The 13,265-nt window shown below is 41.9% G+C and overlaps 1 protein-coding gene across 1 annotated transcript in view; it reads right to left on the bottom strand.

Moving 5' to 3' along the window:
- Nucleotides 1–12,930, bottom strand: part of Cd48 (CD48 molecule) — a 38,508-nt gene extending 25,578 nt beyond the window's left edge. The window contains exon 1 of the mRNA XM_075989140.1: nucleotides 12,783–12,930. Within this exon, the coding sequence (XP_075845255.1) occupies nucleotides 12,783–12,858 (76 nt within the window). The 5' untranslated portion in view covers nucleotides 12,859–12,930. The remainder of the gene's footprint in view (nucleotides 1–12,782) is intronic.
- Nucleotides 12,931–13,265: the final 335 nt, after the last annotated feature.

The following is a 13,265-nucleotide window of genomic DNA, read 5'->3' as shown; positions in this document are numbered from 1 at the left end:
AGAGCCAGCGTTGGGAAGAGCCAGCGTTGGGGCACCAGGAGAGCCAGCGCTGGGGAGAGCCAGCGTTGGGTAGGCAAGGAGACCTGATCCAGTAAAAGAAGATCCTTAAGGGAGCATTTGGAAGAAGATATGGGCAGACGCCAAGGCAAGAATTCTCCCAACAAGCTGAAAAGCAACATGAAGCCACCAGAATCCAGCGACCTCACAACGGGAGGACATGAACACCTTAATCAAGAAGAAGTAGAAAAGATTGAATTCATGAAAGTGATTGACGCCCTTAAACAGCATGTAAAAAACGCCCTTATAGAAATGGATGAGAAATATAACAGAAAGTTTGAAGAATTGAATAAATCAGTGAATGATACCCTAGAAAACCAAGGAAAAACAATCAAACAGATAATGGAAACAGTTCAAGACTTGAAAACTGAAATGGAGGCAAAGAAGAAAACACAAACAGAGGGCCGGCTGGACATGGAAAATTTAAGTAAACAAACAGATTCTACAGAAACAAGCATAACCAACAGAATACAAGAGTTAGAAGAAAGAATCTCAGATTCTGAAGATAACATAGAGAAAATAAACACACTGATCAAAGAAAACAGCAAGTCCAACAAACTCTCATCACAAAACATTCAGGAAATATGGGACACAATAAAAAGACCAAACCTAAGAATAATAGGAGTAGAAGAAGGAGAAGAAGTGCAGCTCAATGGTCCAGAAAATATATTTAATAAAATTATAGAAGAAAACTTTCCCAACCTAAAGAAAGATATACCTATGAAGGTACAAGAAGCATACAGAACACCGAATAGGCTGGATCAAAAAAAAAAAAAAACATCCCCTCACCATATAATTATCAAAACACAAAGCATACAGAATAAGGAAAGAATATTAAGAGCTGCAAAGGAAAAAGGCCAAATTACTTATAAAGGTAAACCTATCAGACTTACACCTGACTTCTCCATGGAAACCATGAAAGCCAGAAGGTCCTGGATAGACGTACTGCAGAAACTGAGAGACCATGGATGCAAGCCCAGATTACTATATCCAGCCAAGCTTTCATTCACTATAAATGGAGAAAATAAAATTTTTCAGGATAAAAACAAATTGAAACAATACACAGCCACAAATCCAGCTTTACAGAAAGTAATAGAAGGAAAATCACTAACCAAGGAGTCCATCAATGACCACAATAACTCAGACATCTAGAGACTCTTCACCAACACAAATCAAAGAAGGGAAACACACAAACTCTACGACTAAAAAAGTGACCGGAGTTAACAACCACTGGTCATTAATATCACTTAATGTCAATGGACTCAACTCACCTATAAAAAAGGCACAGGCTAAGAGATTGGATAAAAAAACAGGATCCAACATTCTGCTGTTTACAAGAAACACACCTCAACCACAAAGACAGGCACCTACTCAGAGTAAAGGGCTGGGAAAAGGCTTATCAAGCAAATGGACCTAAGAAACAAGCAGGTGTGGCCATACTAATCTCTAACAAAGTTGACTTCAAACTTAAATCAATCAGAAGAGATGGAGAGGGGCATTTTATACTCATAACAGGAACAGTTCATCAGGATGAAGTCTCAATCCTGAACATCTATGCCCCTAATATAAAAGCACCCACGTACATAAAAGAAACATTGCTAAAACTCATGGAACTTTCTCAAAAATCGACCACATAGTCGGTAACAAAGCAAACATCCACAGTTACAAAAAAGTATTAGTAATCACCTGTGTCTTATCAGATCACCATGGATTAAAGTTAGAATTCAACAACAATGCTACCCGCAGAAAGCCTACAAATTCATGGAAACTGAACAGTCAACTACTGAACCATACCTGGATTAAGGAAGAAATAAAGAAAGAAATTAAAGTCTTCCTGGAATTCAATGAAAATAAAGAAACAACATACTCAAACTTATGGGACACTATGAAAGCAGTCCTAAGAGGAAAGTTCATAGCACTAAGTGCCCACTTAAAGAAAACAGAGAAAGCTCACATTGGAGACTTAACAGCCCACCTGAAAGCTTTAGAAAAAAAAGAAGCAGACTCACCTAGGAGGAGTAGAAGACTGGAAATAATCAAACTGAGGGCTGAAATCAACAAAATAAAAACACAGAAAACAATACAAAGGATCAATGAAACAAAAAGCTGGTTCCTGGAGAAAATCAACAAGATTGACAAACCCCTATCCAAACTAATCAAACGGCAGAGAGCGAATTTGCAAATTAATAAGATCAGAAATGAAAAGGGGGACATAACCACAGACACAGAGGAAATTCAGAGAATCATTAGATCTTACTACAAAAGCCTGTATGCCACAAAACTGGAAAATGTAAAGGAAATGGACACTTTTTTAGATAAATACCATATACCAAAGTTAAACCAGGACCAGGTGAACAATCTAAATGGACCTATTAGTCGCTCGAAGAGTCTTGTGGAAGAAAGGGAAGGTGGATTATACCAGCCAGGGAGATCATGATGAGGAAACCCACAGATTCAGCAGACCTGAGCTCATGGGAGCTCATGGATACTGGACCAACAATCAGGGAGCCTGAATGGTACCGACCTAGTCCCTCTGCATGTGTGTAACAGTTTGTAGTTTTGTCTCTTAGTGAGGCTTCTAAAAGTGAAAGTAGGGCCTCTCCTTGGCACTTAGCTGACTTTTGGTAACCTGTTCCCCATGCTGGATTACTTGGCCTTGCCTTGACATAAGGGGAGGAACTTGTCCTGCCTCAACTTGATGTGCCATGCTTTGTGCAAGCCTATAGGAGGCCTGCCCCTTTCTGAATGGAGATGGAGAAAAAGTAGATAGGGATGGAGGTAGATAGGAAAGGGGAGGGGTAGGTGGAGAGGAGGGAGGGTGCTGTAGGAAATCCTACAGCCAGTAGCCTTTAAGTTACCCACCCACTTGGGCATGGCTTCTTATACTATAAATGCTGATGTAAAGCTCATGTTCCCTCTCTCTTCCAGGTGCTGGATTCGGTTCCTGTTCTCCATTCATGAAGAGGACTGTGATCTATGAGTCTACCCCTAAATAAATAAGTCTTTATTATACTCATTTATGAGCTAGTGTGGAATTTCTTTTTAGCATCCATCTTTTGGTTGGTATATAAAATAAATGAAAAAATGTTATTTAAATAAAAAAGCTGTTTATAAAAAAATCAGGGTACCAACCTAAACAAAGAATTCTCAACATAGGGAACTCAAATAGCCAAGAAACACTTAAAGAAATGGCCAAGATCTTTAGTCATCCAGGAAATGCAAGTTGAACCTACCTTGAGATTTTATCTTATACCTGTCAGAATGGCTAAGAGCAATAACACAAGTGACAGCTCATGCTGTTCAGGATGTGGAGTAAAGGGAACATTCATCAATTACTGGTGGGAGTAAAAACTTGTACAGCCACTACGGAAATCAATATGGTGTTTCTTCAGGAAGATGGAAATGAATCTATCACTTGTGGTAGTTTGAATGTAATTGGCCCCCATTATCCCATAGGGAGTGTTACTATAAGGAGGTGAGGCTTTGTTGGAGTAGGTATGGCCTTGTTAGAGTAAGTGTGTTACTGTGGGTGTGCACTTTGAGGTGTTTTTTATGCTCAGGATACAGCCCATTCCTGTATTCAGTCAATTTCCTGTTGCCTGCAAGATTTATGACTCTCAGTTACTCTTTCAGGACTATGTCTACCTCCCTGCCACCATGCTTCCCGCCTTGATGATGAACAGAACCTCTGAAACTATAAGCCAGCTATGACAATTAAATGTTTTCATTTATAAGAGTTGCTATGGTCATGGTGTCTCTTCACAATAGAAACCCTAAGTAAGACACCACTCTTGGGCATCTAAAGGATGCTTCATCCTACTACAGAGGCACTTGCTCAACTGTGTTCATTGGTGTTCTATTAATAATAACCAGAATTTGGAAATTCTGGACAACCAGAAATTGGAAACCCCCTAGATGTCCTTCATCAGAAGAATGGATTTTTTTAAAAAAAAAGTAGAACATTTACACAATGGAGTGTTATTCATCTGCTTAAAAAATGACATCATGAATTTTGCAGGTAAATGGATGGAACTAGAAAAAATCAACTTGAGGGAGATAACTCAGACCCAGAAAGACAAATATAGTATGTAATTCACTTATATTAGCTGTTAAATCAATGATAACCAAGCTACAATTCATAAAGCTACAGAGGTCAAGTATAGAGCAAGGAACTCGGGGTACAGATATGTCTCCTTAGGAAAGGGAAATAGAATAGATAGTAATGTGTAGATAGAATAGGAGGGCCATGTAAGGAGGCTGAGGGGAAAAGGCCCTGAGGGAGGGAATATGGGGAGAAACACCTAAAATTAAGGGCAATTTGAGGGGTGTTTTGGAAACCTAATACAGTAGAATCTTCCTATTATATATACATGTATGAAATTGATATAAATTAAAAATCACCAAAGAATGGGAGAGACATAGTCCCAACTGGTCATCTCTTGTCACTAAATAAAGCTTCCAGTACCAGGATTGGGTTATGCTGAATTGAGTTGTTGTCAAAGTAGAACGTCTCATGGGAATTCCAAAAAAAAAAAAAAACTCAGACCATTGCCGAGACTGTAAGTTGCTTTCCACAAATGGACAGCAAGTCTCCATTGTTGAAAACAACACCTACAAAACTCATTGAACATGGAGAAGTTGAGCTTGTGCCTACAGAGAGAGGCTTCCCCTCCTGTATGCTAGCATCTTGGTATAAGAAATTCTCATCCTACCAAAAAAGAAAATAAACACCAATCCAGCTACAAACCCTTGATCTACAATGGTATCCTGCCTGCAAGATATGCTAGGACAATGGTAGCACAAATCTTGTGGGAGTGACCAACCAATATCTGATTTGACTTAAGGCCCACTCCATGAGATGGAACCCATACCTGACACTCTTTGACTCACTAAGAACCAGAGACTAGATAGCCCAGGGACTTTGGTTAAAACCAAATGCTACTGTTCTAGAAAAACAAAATGAAACAAAAACCCTTTATCAATAAAATGAATCCTAACGGTGTTCTGCTATATCAGTACCTTATTCAGCCATCATCAAAGAAGGTTCCTCCTGCAGCAGATGGGACCAGATGCAGAGACTCACAGCCACACATTATGCAGAGTGAAAACCTTAGAATACTCAGCTCTAGATGGGCTGTCTTTATCAAATCCTTCTGCTCAGAGCTCAGGGAACTCCATGGAAGAGGAGTCAGAAAGAGCATAAGAGCCAGAGGGGATGAAAGAGACCAAGAAAAGAAGGTCCTTTAAATCAAAAATGATCGAAGCTCATTTGAACTCAGATAGGATAAAGCTGCATTTAAAGGGCGTGCATGGGGCTGCATCAAGTCCTCTGTGCATACATTGTTTTCCAGTTTAGTGCTTTTTTGAGATTCCTGAGTGTGTGAACAAGTGTGTCTCTAATTCTTGTATGTTCTCTTGAGTTCTTTTCATTCTTGAGTGTGTGAACTAGTGTGTCTCTGATTCTCGTATGTTCTCTTGAGCTCTTTTTATTCTAATTGTTTTGTCTTGTCCAATTCAGTGTGATCATTTTTTTAACTTACTATATTTTATTTTGTTGTATTTTATTATTATCCTATAGAAGCCTGTCTGTTTCCTAATAAGAGACAGAAAGGGAGTGGATCCAGTTGGGAGAGGTAGTGGAGAGGAACTAGGAGGAGTAGAGGGAGAGGAAACCATAATCAGGATATATTATGTGAAAAATATCTATTTTCAATATAAAGAAAAAGAGTAATGAAATACAATAACTGAATATATCATACAGCATATTAGGCAGTGATGATTGCTATGAGAAAAGAGAAAGCAGGGTTATGAATACAGGCAGAGAGTTAGATCAGGGAGATGTCATGTATAAGGTAATGAGTTTGTTGCATCTGAGCAAAGGCTTCAAGAAGAAAGGAAACCTAACAGATATCTGCCATGCCTGAGCCAGGTAGAGGAAGATCTACAGCAAAGGCCCTGTGGTGGGAGTGTGCCTGCCATATTTAACCAACACTGAAAAGAACACAGTGGATGGCATGGAGTGAAGGGGAATGGGTGAAGAAAGGGGGTAGTGAAAGGGTTGAAGATAATCAGTTAAGGTATTTTCTTCTAGTAATTTTTTACTTTTGCTCTAAAAAAAATTCAACCAGGTACAGTGACCTGTAATCCCAGAACTAGAGAGGCTGAGGCAGAAAGATCTTGAGTTTGGGGTCAGACTGGCTATATAGTGAATTTCAGGCTATACTGGGCTACATAGCAAGATTCTCTCAAAAGAAAAATAGAAAATTAATGATATTATTAATAATAAAATAAAACAAATAAAAATTTAAAATTATTTTTTCAAAATTTCCTGTAAAATGGTTTATGTTAACATAGGTACTTGCATTTTCTTAAACACAAATCATTAGAAAGTAGGAACTGATGATTTTCATAAAGAATTATCTGAGGAAGTTTGGTTTTGAGGCAGAATTACTGTAAAGTGATGTCGCTGAAGCTTCCGAGTTTGTGTTCTGTTGCTGTGACAAAGTCCCGTAACCAAAAGCAACTGGAGAGGGAGAGTTCAGCTTACAAGTATGAGGTCACACCCCATTACTGAGGGAAGTCAGAACAGAAACTCAAGGCAGGAAGCTGGAGTCAGGAGCTGAAGCAGAAACCACGGAGGATTGCTACTGAGTGACTTGCTCAGTCTGCTTCCTTATACAACTCAGGACCACCTGCCCAGGGATGACACTGACCCCACTGGCTCAGCCCACTCACAATAATCTTTAATTACAAAATGATCTACAGATGGAGGCATTTTCTCAAGTGAGGTTCCTCTTCCTGGATAACTCTAGCTTGTGCCGCCTGAAAAAACCTGACCAGGACAATCTCTTATGTGCTTGTAGGTGCCCTAACAGTGTCTTTCTGTATCAACAAATTTTATTAAATAGCAATTTAAACATTCAGTGGGGGCTACTGGCTGTTTTCAGTCCAACAGCACAGCCTCTTCATCGCTTTCATGTTGGGTGATTTCAGACTTGTGGGTATTTTCTGATCCATCTAAGAGGAACTAGAATTGGGGGATGTTTAGCTTGAGCTCAAAAGGATGTAATTACGTGTTTCATACACTCTTCCATGTAAGGCATTGCCACCCATGTAGGCAAATACATGATGCCCTGGAATATCCCCTCTGCCCGTGGTGACATCCCCCTGCCGTGTCCCTGCCACATAGCATCAGGACTGTTCAAGAGCCTCCACTTCAACTACCAAAAGATAGGAACAGCTATGGTCCCACAGCTTTCAAAATTCAGCCGTTCATTTCAGGATCCGTTCATTCTTTCAACCTACCTATCACTTCAACAAGAGAACTTATCTGTTAGGTTACAAAGCAGGCCCCAAAATGGCAGTGCTACTGATGATGTCCTCAGATGATGGCCCAGCCCAGGTGAACAGAAGAATCCTACCAGGTAAACTGAGACCTAAATTCAACACGCCTCAGACACCTTGTGATGTGGGTCTCTGTTCTTCAGGAAAGCCGCCATTTTCCTTCTCTGTCCCTAATGGCAGACCACTGCAAGCAAAGTTAACTCAAAAGCCTGTGGCCTCTAGAGACTCCCACCTATAGCTGCCTGTCGTATAGAAGCTCTCCTCCTGCCCGACCACTGCTCTCTACTCTCTGAGATGTCTGTCCCACTCTAAACTTTTTCTAGCCACAGGGTGATCTAGTTTGGTGGTTTCCCTGCGCTTGCTCATACCGATTGCCCCATCCTTTGACCTATGCAGACATACCCTGACACTTGGTTCCAAGTTGCTTCTGATTGGCCCAGTCCATATTTTACCATATCCTTCATAGAATCACTTAAGTCTAAAAAACAAAACAAAACACATACTGTATAGTCTCATGCCCTGGACTCTCTGGGCGTAGACAGCAGCAATGCATGCAGGTGGCTGGCCTAGTAGAGAGCATATCATAAGAGAATATTCCCAAGGGGCTTTTTGTTGTAGCTGTTCTTAGATAAAATGTCATGTAACATAGGTTGAGCTCAATCTCACCATGTAGTCAAAGATGGTCTTAAATAACAGATTCTCCTGCCTTAGCTGCCTAAATGCTGGGGTAACAGCCATGTGTCATCATGTCCAGGATTTTAAGTCTTTGGCTATACATTCCATATTTCCTCTCATTCTTATTTCCATGTGGTTTTAATATGTGGCCTCAGGCAGTGATTTACCATTGATATTTTGGTATTTAGGGCCAAATGATACACTTTTTTTTTTGTAAAAGAGAAATCTGTTCTGTGATTCTAAGAATCTAAGGTTCTAATGTCCTTGGCCCACCAGACACCTGTAGCACTTCCTTATTGGAGATAACCAAAAGTACCACAGGCAGTGGGACAAAAGTTCCCCACCCTTATCCACGAAGAACTCACTTAAGTCATCCAGGACAGCCTCTCCAACAAGCGTCAGCTTACACTCAGGCGATGGAAAACCTCATGATAGAATAAAAGAGGAAACTGAGCCCCAGCCCCGTCCCACGTAGGGGAGTGGTGAGAAGCCGTGGTGAACAGGATGTTGCATCGCCTCCCTCAACCATCTGCATGTAGCAACTCTTAAAAAAGGCTGACCTAATCACCGGGGATGGCTGCTTGCAAAATTAAGGAAGCGGTCCGTTGGTGGCTCAAGTCTTGCTGTACCTTCATAAGGGTTGCGGTTATTCTTTAGAAGACAGGTGAGACAAGAGTAAGGGGGATGATGACTGTTGGCAAGACGACAAAGCAGTGGGTGGTGTGTGTAGGCACTGAGGGCAAAGTAACAGTGTTTCCCTGTAGCTCATAGTAGGAATGGAGATAATCCTGCTTCTGTCCATCCATGTAACCTGTCTGTTAGAAAGGCATAATTATATTTGTTGGGATAGCAAGTGAATGTATCCCAGCACTTGAAAATTTGACAGTAGAATCGTGATCCAAGGTGCTACATGGTGAGTCCCTTAAGTCATGCGCGTGTGCACACACACATGCACACACACACACATGGGGGTGGTAATTTCAAGCCAAGGCATTGATCAGGAAAGAGAAAAATGTTCTAAAGAAGAAATTCTGATTATCAGAACCACAAATCTTGTAGTTTTAGTAAAATTCTTAAGGAAGAAATGGAGATGAGTCTTGAAGACAAGGGTGTGGTGTCACCTGGAGTGTGCTGATGAGACAAAACATTTTTTTTTTTGAGACAGGGTTTCTCTGGAGACCAAATATTTAAGAAACCTATGTAAACCCATTTAGGAACTATTAAGACCCTACATTTAGGTCTTGGTAACAATACCCAGGGTGATCTTTTCTGAGACAGGGGATAGAATGAGTGTAGTAGGCCGGTTTGATATGGATTCCGAATGTAGAGAAGGAGAAGCAGATATGAGCCATCCTCTCAAGGTTCCACAGTGTGAATGGGAAGGAGGATGGAGCGTGTGGAAGGTCGTAGAAGGTGAAAAGAGGTTTCCATTTTGTTTGCTTGGTTTAGGGACTGAAATGACTTAAATTGTTGTGTAAGCCAAGGTTCCCTAGAATCACAGAACTGATAGAAAGGGGATTTATTAGAATGGCTCACAGACTGTGGCCCAACAATGCCTGTCTCCTGACAGAAAGTCCAAGAACCCAGTGGTTATCAGTTCATAGGGGTGAATGTCTAAGTTGGTCTTCAGTATACAAAAGAATTCTGAAAAGTAGGCACCAATACCAGTGAAGAAATGGACTTGCCAGCAAGAATGAGGACTAGCAGGCAAAGAGCAAAAGCTTCCTCTTTCCTTGCCCTTTATATAGGGTACCACATGAAGATGAGGACAAATTTAGGGTGGTTCTTCCTATCTCTAATGACGCAATTAACTAATCATAGCACCCAGCATTCAAAGATGACAAAGGCAAAATTCGTTTAAAATGAGATGAGCACAGGCAAGGTGAGGGCAGGGGTGACTGCAAGATGGTGTATGAACTTTGTACTCAAAATTTGGGCTCTCTTATTTGTCATAGAAGTTATTGAGGAGTTTCACATTAAAAAAAGGTGAAATAAACATAACTATTTTAGAAAATTTACATCAATAGCAGTGTTCAAATTAGGTAGGTACAGAATGGACCAAAAAGAGCAATTAGGATTGGTCGTGCTACTGCTGGTCAACACCAGAAAGTGATCATTTGGTCCAGGATGAAAGACAATGGAGATAGATAAACTGGCACATATCTGGTTGTGAGAGGCAAGGAAAAGAAAAGACTGAGGATAGCTACTAGAATTCTAGCTTGAGAAACTGCAGAAATGGGCGTGCTATTAGTCAAGACAGATAACTATGAAAGAACAGGAAAGTTGGGGAGGAGAGAAACTATGGAAGGGCTTTTGTTTTAAATTTTTATTTTTGTTTGTTTAACGTGTGACCTTTCTTATGTGACCCTGGCCATCCTGGAACTTGTTGTGTGGACTGAGATGGCTTGGAACTCGCGGAGCTGCACCCAAGTGCTGAGATTAGCAGCACGCAGCACCACGCTTGGCTATGGGACTTTTTATTTTAAGTTGGAGCTGAGGGCGTTGCTCAGTGATAGAGTATTTGACATGTCGGAGGCCCTACTCTCCAGCTTTGCCTTTTTAACACCCCTCCCGTCAGTAGATGGGTTTCTGGTCCCTTCCCCTTGAGGTCAAAGATGGTGGTTCAAATCTGTAATCCCAGCAGTTGGGAAGGAGAGGCAGTAAGATTGCAAGTTCAAGACTGTTCTCAGCTATACAGCAAATGTGAGGCCAGCCTGGGTTACAAGAGACCCTGTCTCAAGGAACAATAACAATGATGTCCCGTCCTCTTGCAGCTGGATCGGCCTTCATGACTGCCTTCGTGAACAGAGTGCTGAGGGGTAACTCACAAAGCTAGGTGAGAAATAACAGACACCATTGACTGGTTTGTCTTAACTGACCGAAGGAGACACTACAGTTAGTTAGACATTTACCACATGAATAAAATGCCTTTCAAATGACTTTAGGCTCCACCATGGTCTCGCTGGCAATTAGGAGAGATTCCTTAAATGAAAAGTAACCTAGTGAAACCCACCTCCAACTCATGAGTGAAATCAGTTGTAGCTACTATTTTCGGCACTTGTGCTTTGTGGGGGAGGGCTCATTAAACAGCAAGAAAAAGTCAGAACAAAAATGGGGAGTCAAATTCTGAACACATGTCTGGAACGTCTAGAGTAGACGCTTGAAAAAAAAAAGAACAGAAATTCAGATCTGAGGCACAGGCAAGAGTTGGGCGTCTGAGAGTTCATTTATGTGTATCCCCCATTCCCCTCTACCTCATGCTACACGTGTGTCCTGGGTGCAGCTTCACATTTTACAACTTCATGGAGTCTGACTAGAAATTCCTCAGAGACATAGGAAGTGTGACATCACGCCCATTTTAGAGTGGAGGATTTTAAAAGGCCCTACAGGATGGAGCCCAGACAAAAAACCACAAACAAACAAACACCAGTTCTTCCGGGTTCCAGTATCATGCCATTTCCAGTGCACCCTTCTACCTGTAGGGAGATAGCAAAATGCCGCTCAGGAGCAGAGGACGCTCCCGAGTCATCACCTAGGAAATGGACAGTTTAGAATCTAAAGACGACGAGGGAAGAGCTGTAGAGAGTGTTTCTCAGACTTTACCCTGAAGGCAAACACTACAAAAGAGAAGAAGCTTGTCAAATGCTCATGAAGTTATGGACATGTAGACCGAAAGGAAGATTTTGAAGTTACTCATTCATTTGTTTAACGGTTATTTACTGAGTATTTGCTGTGCTCCAGGCAAATACTGGATGCTGACTCAAGAAGGAAATAAAACGCAAGTCATAAACTATTGCTGAGCCGCAAGGTTTCCTGGAGGAAGACACATGAAAATGGCAGACTGAGGTGAGGCAGGATGAGTTGAGGGTACACAGAATTCTAGACAGAAAGGCCCAGAGTCAAGAGGGATGCTCCATTCTAGGCAAACAACAAAGTTCAGTTTGGCCAACTTGGTCTCACAGCAGTTGACCAACGCTTCCTATCAGCTCCCATGTCAATGGCCGTAATACTGTGCTTTGAGCTGAAGCAGCCCAGGGTGGTCAGGAAAATTACAAAGGGCCCTGCAGACAGTGCATCCCTAGACTTGAAGCCAGTCTGTGCCAAGAACGCCAGGCAGAGAAACCTGGCATGAGTGTCACTCAGATCTCCTCCACACATGGCTAATTCATCTCCCTGAGACCCGTACACCAGCGCGGTTTTACAATGCTGTGTAACTTCTTGCTCATGACTTTTCACCCACAGTGCCGAAATCTGGATCTGTCTCTGACATGGTTGTTTACCTTTTATTTTAGCTCAGGGCAGGACTCTTTACATAAATAAAATCCCCAACACCTAACGGAACACATTGCTTCTGAACAGAAAACATGGTAACTGAACAACGGAGCACCCCTCCACGGAGAGCTTCTTTTATTTAAAAATAAGTTCCTGTAATTTTATAGGCCAACAGCCATGAGTTACAATGCAGGGGGCCCTACTTCCCCATCTCCCTGGGTCCTGTTTCTCATGTCCCCTCGTGAAAAGAAACGGGGCCTGATTTTCCGGAGCTAAAAAAGGCTCCCCAGCATCCCCATAGCCCTGCCGCCAGCATAGAAGCACCCTGCCCAAGATCCCACCCATTTCTAGGGCTGAACTATATCCCATCTCCCCTTTCCCGGCTGGCCATGCCTTCAGTGCACAACCACAAGCAGACACTTGGTGGAAACTACCTTGAAGTCCCGATATCACAGGCAGGAGTAGCAGTTCCAGGACCAGACACCATTCCTGTTTTCTGAAGTAACACATGCTACTTTGCAAAGCTTCTCAGGAACACCGGCGACAACTGTGAGAGCAGGCAGGGAACAGCAGAATCAGGAAGTTGTGTATGAGGCGGTACGCTAGGGTGGGAGGATCTTCTCTTTTTTCCCCCTGGCTGTTCTGTAGACCCAGCTGGCTTCGAACTCACAGAGTTCTGCCTCCTTATTCCTGAGGGCTAGGATGTGCCGCCACACCTGGTTTGTGAATTAAAGGTATCTTTAGTCTGGCCTGAGGGTTTCCCACTCAGAAAACCCAATAAAAGCTCTGAGCTTTCTCCTCGCACAAAAAGCACTGTATTTAATATGGTATGTATTATTGTTATAACCTTTGATTCTTAAAACTCAACCATAGAGATTCAGTCAGGAGCTAAGACACAGAGGTGCCCACCCAAGCAT

This window comes from Microtus pennsylvanicus, chromosome 10 (assembly GCF_037038515.1).
Source record: "Microtus pennsylvanicus isolate mMicPen1 chromosome 10, mMicPen1.hap1, whole genome shotgun sequence".
Classification (NCBI taxonomy): domain Eukaryota; kingdom Metazoa; phylum Chordata; class Mammalia; order Rodentia; family Cricetidae; genus Microtus; species Microtus pennsylvanicus.
Note: the sequence above shows the minus strand (reverse complement) of the source record. Positions and strands in the feature narration are given on the sequence as shown.